General features: G+C 49.9%; 1 protein-coding gene across 1 annotated transcript in view; it reads left to right on the top strand.

The window, feature by feature from the left end:
- The window catches only part of akap6 (A kinase (PRKA) anchor protein 6), a 52,909-nt gene that overhangs the window by 23,801 nt on the left and 15,452 nt on the right, over positions 1–13,656 (top strand). Inside the window, exons 15-18 of the mRNA XM_077560023.1 lie at positions 5,164–5,288; positions 6,043–6,166; positions 9,453–9,596; positions 11,200–11,490. Coding sequence (XP_077416149.1) covers positions 5,164–5,288; positions 6,043–6,166; positions 9,453–9,596; positions 11,200–11,490 — 684 coding nt within the window. The remainder of the gene's footprint in view (positions 1–5,163; positions 5,289–6,042; positions 6,167–9,452; positions 9,597–11,199; positions 11,491–13,656) is intronic.

Below are 13,656 nucleotides of genomic sequence, written 5' to 3'. Positions count from 1 at the left end.
GGGCATCCGGAGCAGAAAGATGGCCGCCAAACATGGCACACGGAATAGAGAAACTTTAAAAAAAATAAAATAAAAATCTACGTAAATGTGCAGACGTGAACCAAAGTTGTAAATCATCTGAAATAACGACGGCCGTGTCAGGTACGAACTTGCGTTCCATTGAGACGCAAGCGGTTTGCTGGCTCGCCCCTTCTTCTTCTTCCCGCCGGCGCAATCGCCGTTGAAACGCAAGCTAGCACGTTAGCGGTTTGCTGGCTCGCTCCTTCTTCTTCTTCCCGCCGGCGCAATCGCCGTTGAAACGCAAGCTAGCAAGCTAGCACGTTAGCGGTTTGCTGGCTCGCTCCTTCCTCTTCTTCCCGCCGACGCAATCGCTGTTGAAACGCAAGCTAGCACGTTAGCAGTTTGCTGGCGTCGGCGCATCGTCGCGCATCCGACGACCGCAAACATGAAAGGAATCCGAGCATCACCGGAAGAAGGGATGATGCGTTAGAAGAGAGGATGAGGTGGGGGGGAGGTGCGTGCGTGCGTGCGTGCGTGCGTGCGTGCGTGCGTGCGTGCGTGCGTCTTTGCACCCGAGAGGCCCGTAAATCAGAGCCCAAAAGGTAATTGAGGCGTCGTTTGTCATCGGCCAGCAGACGTTTTTACGGCCGGCAGATTGTCGGCGAGGCCTGACGATGACGGCGGCGACGACGCGAGCTGCCGCGTGCCAACGCGTGCCAACGCGTTCCCGCGGGAAAGCACCGACCCACCTGCACCCCCCCAACGTTTTTGCTAAATTTGCCGCCGCCATTATTATTTTTTTGATTGTCTGTCTGCATCATGACACCGACTGGCAAGCAATCGATTGTTTGTCTGTCCTGGCATGAACCGGCGACCAGTCTGTTTGTCTCTGTGCTCTGCCATGCTTGGCGACCAGTCCACAGCAAAAACCGAATGGATGCCATTTTGTGCAAATTCCTGCACTTTTCCATGCGTCCAGCTGTTAGCATGGAGCTAGTTTAGCATCTTGAAGCGGTATTTGCGCCGACTTGAGGTGGTCGTCTGAATGCGATTGGTCGGCGACCTCTCCTGCTTCATTTCAATGTCATCACCACACAAAATGTCCGCCAGCGCCTAGCGTAGCGTAGCGTAGCGTAGCGTGGTTACTGTAAGTGCGAGGCTTTTTATTTACTGTTTATTCTGCACTTCATCATCATGCAGCCCCCCCCCCCCCCCCCATCTGCCCCCCCCCCCCTTGCAATCCACTGTGAGTGCAACGCACCACTGACCACGCTGCGAGTGTGTGCGTGCGTGCGAGAGGGGATGATGTCTATCCTTCCTCGGGAAACCTTGTTAAATATTCATTGACGACGATTCGGCTTTGACCGTCGAGTTTGATGATGACGAGGATGAAGATGATGAGGAAGAGGAAGAGGTCGCCGCAAAGAGCGACGACAAAAAAGACCAAACGAGCGTCGTCTTCAAATTGGGACGGCCAATGGAACGTCAAGCGTAACAAAAGCCAGCTAAGCTCCGCCCCCTCCACGTTGAATAGAAATCATTGGATATTTTTTTTCTAATGTTGACGAAGCGTTTTGTTTCTAATTCCGCTCTATTATTTGCATCTAATGTGTTTTTCTGACTTTGCCGACGTCTGTCGCGTTCCAACGCCGCCCCGCAACCGGCAAACGGTGCAACGGCTGCGCCATCCGCTGTGTCTTCTTCGGGACGCGAGTTCAGCTTTTTAAAAAAAGAAAGCATTTTCTTCTTCACTTGTCGCTTCCGGTCTTTCCGGCGCGCCGCTGTTGAAATAGCGCCGCCCTAATGGCGCAACACTGCAACTGCAGGTCAAATGCTTTCCTGCCGACCTCAACGCGTGCGTGCGACCGTGTTGAGCCATCAAGGTGGAAATGAGGTGTGGGGGGGGGGGGTGTGGGGGGGGGGGGCTCTGAATTTTGTACACGGGAAAAACTCAGTCAGTGTCGTCTTCTATTGGATTGTTTTTTTGTTTTTCAAAAATGCTTCATTTGAAAAAAAAAAAAAAAATCGGGTTAGGGTTTGAATGGATAGCCAGTCCGAGTGTGTGCGTGCAGGCGAGGTCCAGCTCGCTGCCAGGAAGGAAAGCGAGCGAGTGCACGTGTTGTATTTGCGTCGGGATTCAAAAGTTAATTACGTTTTAACACGATATTGAATTAAATATGGAGGCAAGCGGAAATGGATTGGAAGCAAAAGAATTCATGAAAGACAAAAAAGAAAAAAAGTGCTGGGTGCGGTCTTGCCGCCGGCGCAGCATCAAACGTCGTCGTTTGCGCCCGCGCCGATTATTTGCCCGCTTTTCCGCGCTGTTCATTAGCGAGCCATATTCTTGCCACGTTCAATATTTGTGCGGGAATGCCAACAAACACACACGCAACAATTATTTCCAGAGCTGCGTGTGCGTAGCAGCGCCTCCTACTGGTACGAATGACAATTTTGCTTCTCGGTGGCGTCAGAAAACATCCAAAAGGTCGTAATACTCAGTAATTGCATTTTCAGTGTCACATCTTTTTGGGCCTCATTGAACTCCGCAGTGATGAGATGCGATGGCTGGAAGGAAGGAAGGATGAAAGGATGAAAGATGGAAGGATGAAAGATGAAAGATGGAAGGATGAAAGATGGAAGGATGAAAGATGGAAAGATGAAAGATGAAAGAAAGATGGAAAGATGAAAGATGAAAGAAAGATGGAAGGATGAAAGATGAATGATGGAAGAAGGAAGGATGAAAGATGGAAGGATGAAATATGGAAGGATGAAAGATGGAAGGATGAAAGATGAAAGATGGAAGGATGAAATATGGAAGGATGAAAGATGAAAGATGGAAGGATGAAATATGGAAGGATGAAAGATGAAAGATGGAAGGATGAAATATGGAAGGATGAAAGATGGAAGGATGAAAGGATGAAAGATGGAAGGATGAAAGATGGAAGGATGAAAGATGGAAGGATGAAAGGATGAAAGATGGAAGGATGAAAGATGGAAGAAGGAAGAAGGAAGGATGAAAGATGAAAGATGGAAGGATGAAATATGGAAGGATGAAAGATGGAAGGATGAAAGGATGAAAGATGGAAGGATGACGGATGAGTGAAGACGTTGAAAGTCGCAATGTGATTCGCGTTCTTCATCTTCTTTCTCACTCCACTCGTTTCCTGCATTCAATTTCTTGCGTCTTAATTATTTCCTAATTAGCCTGCATGTTAATTAGCATGGTGGCTAATGTTAATTAGCGCTATTAATGGGAGCTACTGCAGCACCTGCCCCCCCCCCCATAACACGTGTTCATTTCAAACGCACACACTCAATTGCGCGTGTGCGTGGAGACGTTGAGAGATGCTAGCTTAGCATTTAGCAAGTGAGATTTAGGCCACAAATTGAATTGAACGCTGGTGATTGAAAACAACAACACAGATGGTCAAAATTAATCCATTTTGGATTGAACCAAATCAATCGAATTGGGAAAAAAAATCTAAATTGAATCGAACTCGACTCTTGTGAAATCGAGGAAGTTGAATCGATACCCAGCCTTAGAAATGTCCAACCTGTAAGCAGGTTCTTGAATGCAACGTAGTGACATCATCATCATCATCATCATCATCATCATCATCATCATCATCATCATCATCATCATCATCGTCATGTTTATTCCACGTCAAAACTTGATTTTCATTTTCATCTTTGAATCATATTTAGTCACTTTTGTCGAGCAAAGATCTGCATGTGCGTGCGTGCGTGTGTGCGCGCGTGCGTGAGCGTGCGCGCCGCCCTCGTCTCCATTATTGATCTCGTATCATCCTTTGCTCGGCTCTATCAAGACAAAAACAGCCTCTTATTGGAATGTCTCCCCTGCGGTATTCGAACCTCATATATATGTATATACACGTGCACGGCCGATTTCATTTTTGATCCCAAGTTTTGTTACTATCGGCGCCTCGTGCTGCTGCTGTTGTGTTTCGTGAAAGGTCGGTCGTAACGATCCCACCTCAGCTCGTTATGGATTTATTTTAAATATGCTGATCATCCGTATTTAAAAACATCACAGAGTCCAACGGTCCAATCAGATGGCGGCGTTTACCGGAGAGGCCTCAAAGGGGGAACTTTTGATTTGGAAAAATCTTCAGTCGCCGACCAAGACGCCAACAGATCGAGCCAAGGCGCTCGAACCGACGAGCTCCGAGACACAAGATGGCCGAAAGCGACAAGACTCAAACATAAGAAGATGAAATCAAAGACCTGCAACCAACATGCATGGACGGATGGATGGACGGATGGACGGATAATGGACGGGTGGATGCCATTGGCTGGTAGTGCCGGCAAGCGTCACCAACACGTCGACTGGCAAACGCACGCACGCACGCACGTTGAAACGCAGATGATCGCGTGTTGCCGTTTTGTTTATTAGCTCCGTGATTGAGTCGTTCGGCCTCCGCCAGATTGGATGACCTTTCCGGATCCTTCCGTCGAGTCGGATAAGTAGACGAGACGGCCGAGCGCGGATTGTGGCGTGCGCGCGCCCGTTTTGCGTCCGAGCCTCATCGCCATCCAGTTTGGACGCAATCACGCGCCGAGTGCGTGCGTGAAGAAGACGGAGAGTCGTCACGCGGACGGACGTGCCCGCACGAGAGCTCGTCTGTTCCGCGGGATGACATTCGTGACAAAGGTGGGCGGGATTTAAGCCGCTTCGTGCGTGCGTGCGAGTGGCGTTTTAAGCGGCACGTCCGTCACAAGATGGCGACAGACGACATCATTGGAAAGGACAATGGACGGACGGATAGATGGACGGACGGACGGACGGATGACTGGGTGGATGGAAAGGATAATGGACGGACGTGTTTGTGTGCGTGTTTTTTGATTTGCCTCAATCATCTCCTCATCATGCAAATACTTCCATTTTTTTGTTCTTTGTCCGGAAAATGACGCAAACGATGATTTGAAGAAGGCGTCCATCGCTATTATTATGAACTTTAGTTTTATTTTGCCGACACCAGCGCAACGTCACGATCGTTATCATATGGTGAGGTCATATGGTTGCATCCCTAATTGGCAGCCCCTCGCTTGACTGCCACCATCAGGACGGGAGTGGAAGTGTCACCTGCGACGTTTGCCTGTCGTCATGCTGACAATTTCCATCTTTGCCCCGCCCCCCCGCAGGTGCAGCCGCCGCCCGGTCGCCATGACGCCCAGCGAGACGCCCTCCGGCAGATGGCCGGCAAACTGGCCGGCCTGCGCTACAACCCCATCGCCAGCGGGGGGCGACACTTGCCGCACGACAACAGGTACAAGTCGCTGGCCCGCGTGCGTGCGTGCGTGCGTGCGTGCGTGAGTCAATGAATGGACTTGCTTGATGTGAGTGGACGCATGAATTTAGGCGTGCATACGTCAAAGCGTGCCTGAAAGTGTGTGCGTGTTTTAGCCGAGCGGCGCTAAAGCCAAACGAAGACTTTTCTTCTCTTTCTCGCCGCGTTTGCTTCCACGCTGCCACACGCCTCCTCTTTGCGTGCGCGCGTGCGTGCGTGACGGCGAATCCGACAGAGCTGTCAAACTGTCAGCGACGGCGACCAGAGAATTCCAAACAATTTCAGCGCTAATGTCGAGAAAGATGTCGGCGAGCCCCGCAGAGACCTCCAACAAATGTATAAATAATACACGCACGCACGCACGCACGCACGCACGCACGCACGCACGCACGCACGCACGCGGCCTCACAAAAACGGCGTGTGCGCGCGCTAGCGTTTGCGTAAACATTCCAGAAGCCTCCATACTTCATGTGATCTTGCATCAAGGGAGGGAGGGGGCGGGGTCATAGGGTGGGGGAGGGTTTAGTGGGAGCGACCCGTAGCCCCTCCCCTTCCCGTATGCCGAGGCTGACGTACGAGTTGGATTGGTCCCGGGAGCAAACTCGTAAGTCGCTTCACTCGATAGATGATCAAATGATTTTGTAAAGAATCTGAGGTTCGAACCTTGGACAGAAAACCAACAAACATTTTTGGCGACCAATGGCGTCCTGACCTGCTGTTTTCCCGCCTTCAGCCTGCACGATCTGGAGTGCGCGTACGAGGAGCTCTGGGATTGGCTGACGGACGCGTGCGCCGCGGCGAGCGACGGCCATCGGACGGCGGCGCCGGACCAGCGCCGACGACGTCATGCGCTCCGGGTGAGACGAGCGCATGCACACAAACAACATGCGTGCGTGCGTGTGATATTCTTTCCCGTCTCTGTGTGTGCGTGATGACGAATTGCGGGTCCGACGCGCTCACCTGCCAATTATTGATAAGCGTAAAGATGAAGCAAATTTCTCCAAAGGAGGTTCGCTCGAATATTCATCGGCGTCTGAATATTCATGCGGCGCGCGCGCATCAATTTTCCATGAGAGAAGAATGGCCGCCGTCGCCGGCGCCGTTTCTCTCCTTTTTGATGTGTCAAGCGCGCTGTTGAAATATTGATGTTCCTCCTCGCCGGGCGAAGGTCGCCATCTTGTCGGACGTCGCCGCCAAACGCCGCTTATTCGTATTGGCTTGATTAACATTGCTAATCTTTCAACTGCATCGCAACTAGAAGCCGCTTTACAAAACTTTTTGTTTTTTTAAACCAGTTCTCGACTCTCGACTGGTCAACAATTTCGTTGCCGTGGCGACCGTTCATATATTAACATGGACGTCAAAACCAACATTAAGAAATCTTATAAAAAGGAAGAAAAGCTACAATGAATACATCCGTCCGTCCGTCCGTCCGTCCGTCCGTCCGTCCGTCCGTCCGTCCGTCCGTCCATCCATCCGTCCGTCCACAAAGGTTGCAGGGGTGCTGGAGCCTATCCCGGCTATAGAATTAGCTGCATTTCATGATTGTTTTAAAAATTATTTTTAAATCGAATTTTAGTTGAGCTTTTTTTTTATCTTGCACATATGAAATTATTTTCTTCAAAAAACTAAAGCTAATACTGAAACTAATAAAATGAAACTAAAATGGGGTTAATAATAATAATAATAAAAGTAAACTAAATCAACTACTGAAACCTGCACTGAAGAGAAATCACAATTTTTTTTAACAAGACAACAAATTGAAACGAAAAATAACTATTCTGAAAATGACAACAAAACTATTATAACCCGTGTGTGTGTGTGCGCGCGCGTGTGTGTGTGCGCGCGCGCGTGTGTCTTTCAGGATGCTTTAGAAGAGCTTAGTGAGTGTTTGTGTGTGTTTCCGTCCGTGTGAGCGTTAAAGAAACTCGCTGTGCTCCCCCCAAATGCTGGGGGAACTCGAACCCGTAACCATAGCAACACCGGGGCCAACAAAACTGCTTCTATTTTTTCTTTTTTTTTAAGTCTGTGCGTGTGTTTCTTGGCAGAGTTCAACTCTACTGTTTATTGTGATGCTACACGGAGGCACTTTCAACTGGGGGGGGGGGGGGGGGGGGCGAGGGGGGGCACTGTGTGTGTGCGTGAGTTTGTTGACACCAGCGACTTTGAGGTTCTTAAATGGTGGCGTAAATCTCGGCTGAGTTGAATCGGGTCAAGAGGATGAAAGGAAAAAAACAACGAAGATGCCGTGAGAAAAACAACAAGGTTTTCCCGCGTGTGAAATGATGACTTTGTGTTTAAGATGATCAAAGCACATATAAATGTCACTTAATGAATTCCTAATTTTAGAGGGGGGGGGGCTTAAGCGAAGCCGTTTTTCACTCAACGCCAGCCGAGCGGCATCTTGCGTATGACGTCACGTTGCGACGTCGTCGTGTCGGAAGTTGCCGTCGCGCGTCTTCAGCGCTTCGTTCCCGCGGTCGCCATGGCAACACTTCAAAGGTCTTCGGCTGCCGCGTTGGCTTCGGCGCTCTTTCGTCTCGTCCCAAATCGGCGTGCGCGCGCACACGCACGTCAGGGAAACGAGCCTCAACGAGCCTCAACGAGCCTCAACGAGCCTCAAAGAGCCTCAACGAGCTCACAGGGCCGCGTCTCAATTCTCATTTCAAGAAAGAGTTCCGTTTGATTCGCTTCCATCAAAAGTCCACAAATATGAAGTTGCAAAGTCAATTTTGCCGACTGCTCAAATGATTTTGCTTATGAATGAAAGTAAGACGTCATGAAATAATCACAAACATCGACGGACGTCAGCGTCGATGAGATCAAAATATTGTCATCGTTCGAAATCAATCATTGGAAAGTTCAAATATTCTGAATTCAAGCGCAATAAGTCAAGTCTTGTAAATGTAAGAAAATGCTATGAAATTCGTGACATTTGAATAAAACAATAAGATACAAAAAACAGCCTTCAAGATTCTGGGGCAAAAATGAGATATTTAAGGAAGGAAGGAGAAATAAAAGAAAAGGTCTTCGTACGTCCTCCGTCGATCGCGTGCGTAGCGGATGTGCGCGCAACGTGTGCGCGCGTGTCATCAAGTGTTTTGAGCGTCACACGTGTCACGTCAACACAAACATGACATCGTGTCCTCGAGAGGCTGCGTTTTCAAGCCGACATACGGCGGCGAAGCCAGCGCTCGTTTTTTTCAATTAGTCCCAAACGATGTTTGATGGCGTCCGTCCAGATGCGGAGGGACGAGCGCCGCGTCTGGCGAGCGATGGACGTGTGAATGTCTGATGAACGTGTGAGTGTTGGTGGAAGACGGCGATGGCGCCGTTCTTGTGCAAGCGTGTGAAAAGCGCCGTCCCAGCTTGCGCCGACATTGTCTGCCGGCGTGAATGCATCGCGACCGCTCATCCGCGTCCCCCTTTTGTCCCAGCTCAGCATTTTTCGCCAACTTTGGATCTCATGCGTTTGAATGTTGAACTTCGACGACATCCGAGCAACGCGTGACAAATAAACGACCTTCACATCGGCGGCCGACGGCGACGAATGAATCGAAGCCGTTTGGCTCATCCGATAGCGTCTCCGTCGGACGAATGGTCGCCGGGACATTTAAATCCGGAAACGGCGGCTGAGCTGATGAGGAAAGACGAGCGACCGGCAGCATCGAGTGGCCGTGCGCAAAATGGGAGGATGAGGGAAAGTGGGAAGAAGAAGAGGAAGAGGAAGAGGAAGAGGAAGACGTTGAGCCGAGAACATTTGACAGACGGACGGACGGACGGACGGACGGCTTGCAACTTGTTGCCGTGTTTCTCGTAAGGTTCCCATCCAGCCGTTGTAGAAATTCCAAAAAGGGCCCAAAACGGACGGAAAGCTGATTGGATAAAAAGTGTCGCGATCGCACGGACAATCGGAAGTTGAGATTTGAAACCAGAACTCGCGAGCGGCGAGGCAGGCCATCTCACCACTAGGACACGGCGCCCACACTTCAGCCTCTGCTGAGAAACTCTTGGACACGATTGGTCATCACATCCTGCATCTTCTGATTGACGATGCGCACCAACATTTGGACTCTCAAACGTGCGTGCGTGCGTGCGTGCGTGCGTGCGTGCGTGCGTGCGTGCGTGCGTGCGTGCGTGCAGGCGAGCCACGGCGAGCTGACGGCGATGGAGGCCAAGAAGACGACTTTGCTGTGTCGGGTCGAGTCGCTGAAGACGAGCTCGCGGCTGCCGGAAAGTTTACGGCACAAAACGCGGCAGCTCGAGCACAAATGGACGCAGCTGGAGGTAACGCGCGCACACACACGCGCGCGCACACACACGTGCGCGTAGGTTGCGTCTGTGGCTGCTGCGTGGACGTCTCCAAAAGTATTGGGACACTTCCTTTGTAAAAAACGACTTTGGTAAAAGTAAAGCTACTCGCTGAAAAAGTCAAAGTAACAAAAGTACAAGCTGTGAAACAGCAAATGCATTTTCCGCCTTCGGCCATTGAAAAAAGATATTCGGCTCATGGAAGAAAAATGGGCGGACGTCGTCCAGTTGAACGAAGGAAAAGCTGACGGCGGCAGACGAGCCAAAATGGCGGCGGCGCACCCAAGCGACGGCGCCATTTTCCCCTGCGAACGGTCGCCGCGCACCCAAAGAAGTTTAATCAGCGTCTGCTTACGGAGGCGGAAGAGCGACCATTCATCTGTCGTTTCATTTGGCGAGATGTTTGCTTACACGCGCCTCACGCTCACTGACGGCGGCGGCATCAGGGACGGCGGCGGCGGCGGCGGCGGCGAGGATGAGACGATGGCGCAGATGGCGTTTGCGGCGACGGCACTTGCGGCGAGTCTCGACAGGAGACTTTTTTTTTTTTGTTTGTTTCTTCCCGGGAACAAAGCAGCGCCGCCGCCGCCGCCGCCGCCGCCGTCGTCGCCGCTGCCGTCTTTCATCCTGATGATGAGCCGCCGCCAGCTGCGCAAGCTGGAATTAATCGACGCGGACGAGCAAGCGAGCGAAGAAGTCGCGACGGAAAACTTGTCGGCTGCAACTCATTGACTTGCACGTCCGTCCTTCCTTTGGTTTCCTTCCGCATTTCCTGCTTTCTTTCATTTCCTCCATCGTTCCCAAATGCCTTCTTTCTTTCTTTCCTTCTTTCTTTCTTTCCTTCTTTCTTTCTTTCTTTCTTTATTTCCTTCTTTCTTTCTTTCTTTCTTTCCTTCTTTCTTTCCTTCTTTCTTTCTTTCTTTCTTTCTTTCCTTCTTTCTTTCCTTCTTTCTTTCTTTCTTTCCTTCTTTCTTTCTTTCTTTCTTTCCTTCTTTCCTTCCTCATATTCTTGCTTCCTTTTTTTCCTTCTGTTTGAAAAGAAAATATAGCCTCGCCCCCCTTTTTTTTTTTTACAGAAAAACGAGAAATTGTCTCATCAGTTTTTGTACATATTTTTGGGACTATTTTTTTTTTAAACTTTCTGTTACATATGATTTATATAAGTGAAAAATATGAAGGTAGCAAACAATGCCAACTTCACCTTTTGTCAAAGGCGTGAATGTAAAACTAGCGTAAAGTAATGAAGCCGTTGGAATCATTTTGGTTTGTGCCGAATTGGTTTGCGTGACGTAAAGAAAAAAGTTGACTTGCCGATCACGTTTCAACTTGCACTCATTTTGTTTACATGAAACGAAGCTCAAGACAATAACGTGCGATTTGCGCTTTTTCAAGCCTGCTCAATTCAAGCCTTCATTCCTCTAAATTACCGTTCGATAAAAACGATTATCTCAAGATGTCTACCATTTTTTAAAAAAAAGTTTCTGGAACCTGAAGTGTAAAACAATTTTTTTTTTTGCGTTGGCTGCTTTTCAAGGCGAATGATTGACAGGTGCTGCTGTCGCCATCTCTCCGCTTGCAGAATCTTCTCGGCGAAGAGTCGGCCGGCGGCTCGCCTGGCCTGCAGCCGTCATCGCCGCCTTCGTCGCCGCCGCCTTCGTCGCCGCCTTCGTCGCCGCCTTCGTCGCCGCCTTCGTCGACGCCTTCGTCGACGCCTTCGTCGCCGCCTCTGTCGGGCCCGGACGTCCCGGAGCGCCTGCGGGCCGGCATCAAGGAGCTGAAGGCGTGGCTGCGGCACACCGAGCTGCTCATCTTCAACTCGTGCCTGCGGCGGCCGCATCCCGACGCCCGCCAGCAGCTGGACAGCTTCAAGGTGGGCGGGGCCTCCCCATCACACGCCTTGTATGGGGGAGGAGCCTAACATATCCAATGTGCAACCCCTGGCAGGCTTTCTGCCTTCCTTCTTACCTTCCTGCCATTTGCTGCTTTCCTCGCATCCCTCATTTCTTTTATTACCTTTCTTTCCTTCCTTCCTTCCTTCTTTCCTTCCTTCCTTCCTTTTTTCCTGATTTCATTCCTTCCATCCTTTCTTGATACCTTCCTTTGTTGTCCTTCCTTTATGTTTTCCTTCCAACTTTTTCATTCTTGTATTTTTTCCCTCCTTGCTTCCTTTCTGCGCTATTTCTTATGTCCTTCTTTTCCTCTTTCCTTCCCTTCCTTCCAGTCTTAATTTCCTTCCATCCTTACCTCACACCTTTTTCCTTCCTTCCTTTCATCTCCCATTTCTTCCATCCTTCATTTTCTGCTTATTTTTTTTCCTTCCTTGCCTTAGTCCTATCTTGATGACAGTCCTTATTTGTCCCCCCTTGTACGGTTATACCTTTTATGTACTCTTTTTTTTATACTTCCATACGCACAAGACATCCTGAAAAGTAAGTTGAGTTGGAGTTCCTTCCACGCTGCCTGTTTAGCCTGCAACAAGTCCACGTATATTTGACATTTCTTGACATTTATTGCGAGGTTGAGCCACCGACAAAGTTCTGCAAGACCAACACGTCTTAATGTCGCGGGCTTGTAAACAAGAAAGGAAAAACAAAGCGACGCGGCGGCGGCCGCGTGCTGAGCGCCGTGGCCTCAATGAAGGCAAAGGACGTATGGAGGAAGGAAGGAAGGAACGGCGCCACCGCGGGATTTTAATCAGCTTGCGTCACACGGCGAACAGCAGCGACTATCGCTGATTAGCTTAGCGACGTTGCATACACGCGTCGCACGCACGCTCCCGAAATCAATGTATGCAAATGAGTGTGCCAGGCATGCAGACGTGCACGTCGTCAGCACATCCACAAACACGCACACACATAAACATTCTTTGTCACCAAGTTCAGATGATGCAATGAAAAAAAAAACATTTTCAAAATGGATGGGTTGGGTAAAAAAAATGAATGCGCGAGACGATTCGGGGAGAGCGAGAAGTCGCAACACCTTAAATGGTCGCATAACGTCGCAACACCTTATATGGTCGCATAACGTCGCAACACCTTATATGGTCGCATAACGTCGCATAACGTCGCAACACCTTATATGGTCGCATAACGTCGCAACACCTTATATGGTCGCAAACGTCGCAACACCTTATATGGTCGCATAACGTCGCAACACCTTATATGGTCGCAAACGTCGCAACACCTTATATGGTCGCATAACGTCGCAACACCTTATATGGTCGCATAACGTCGCAACACCTTATATGGTCGCATAACGTCGCATAACGTCGCAACACCTTATATGGTCGCATAACGTCGCAACACCTTATATGGTCGCAAACGTCGCAACACCTTATATGGTCGCATACGCAAACGTTTCCCGCTTCCACAAAGTTTGATCTGATAAGGTGAAGAAAAATGGGAGAATTTTGACCCACAGCAGAGAAACGATGACGCAAGTCGCGTTGAAAATGTGCTTGTGCAAGTTTCCACTTCTCACTTATTCGACTCCCCCTCCTCCCCGTAGCACCTCCCACTCCGCCAGCTCTTAATTGAATTAGCGCTCTGCTAAGATAGCGCGTCGCCATGCCACGCTCCTCCAGCAGGCCCCGGGCATCCCGCGACTCCTCGTTGTCGGACGCTCAGGAAGCGTGTGTGTGCGGGGGAGGGGGGGGGGCGAAAATTAATCGACTCACTCTCACACACACACATGGAGTGGATCTTTCCGGAAGGTTGAACTTTGAAGTGTGACAGCAAAATGTGTGTGTGTTGATTCCTTCATTTCCTCTTTTCTGTCCTTCCTTTCTTTCTTTTATTCTTTCTTCCTTCCTCCGCTTTCCGACCCAACGGAGATATTTGGCAATGGCGGCGAAAGTTTTGGATTCCAGTTGACCAATCAAATGACCTCCCGTCGGCAGCCACAATTCCAAAGCAAATCCGAGATGAATGCGGTCAACTCGGGTCGGACGTTGAAGTGGAGCCGGAAGCTTCCAGAGGGCGAAGACGGCGATGATGAAGGTGGCGATGATGAAGGTGGCGATGATGAAGGTGGCGAT

This window comes from Vanacampus margaritifer, chromosome 1 (assembly GCF_051991255.1).
Source record: "Vanacampus margaritifer isolate UIUO_Vmar chromosome 1, RoL_Vmar_1.0, whole genome shotgun sequence".
Taxonomy (NCBI): domain Eukaryota; kingdom Metazoa; phylum Chordata; class Actinopteri; order Syngnathiformes; family Syngnathidae; genus Vanacampus; species Vanacampus margaritifer.
Note: the sequence above shows the minus strand (reverse complement) of the source record. Positions and strands in the feature narration are given on the sequence as shown.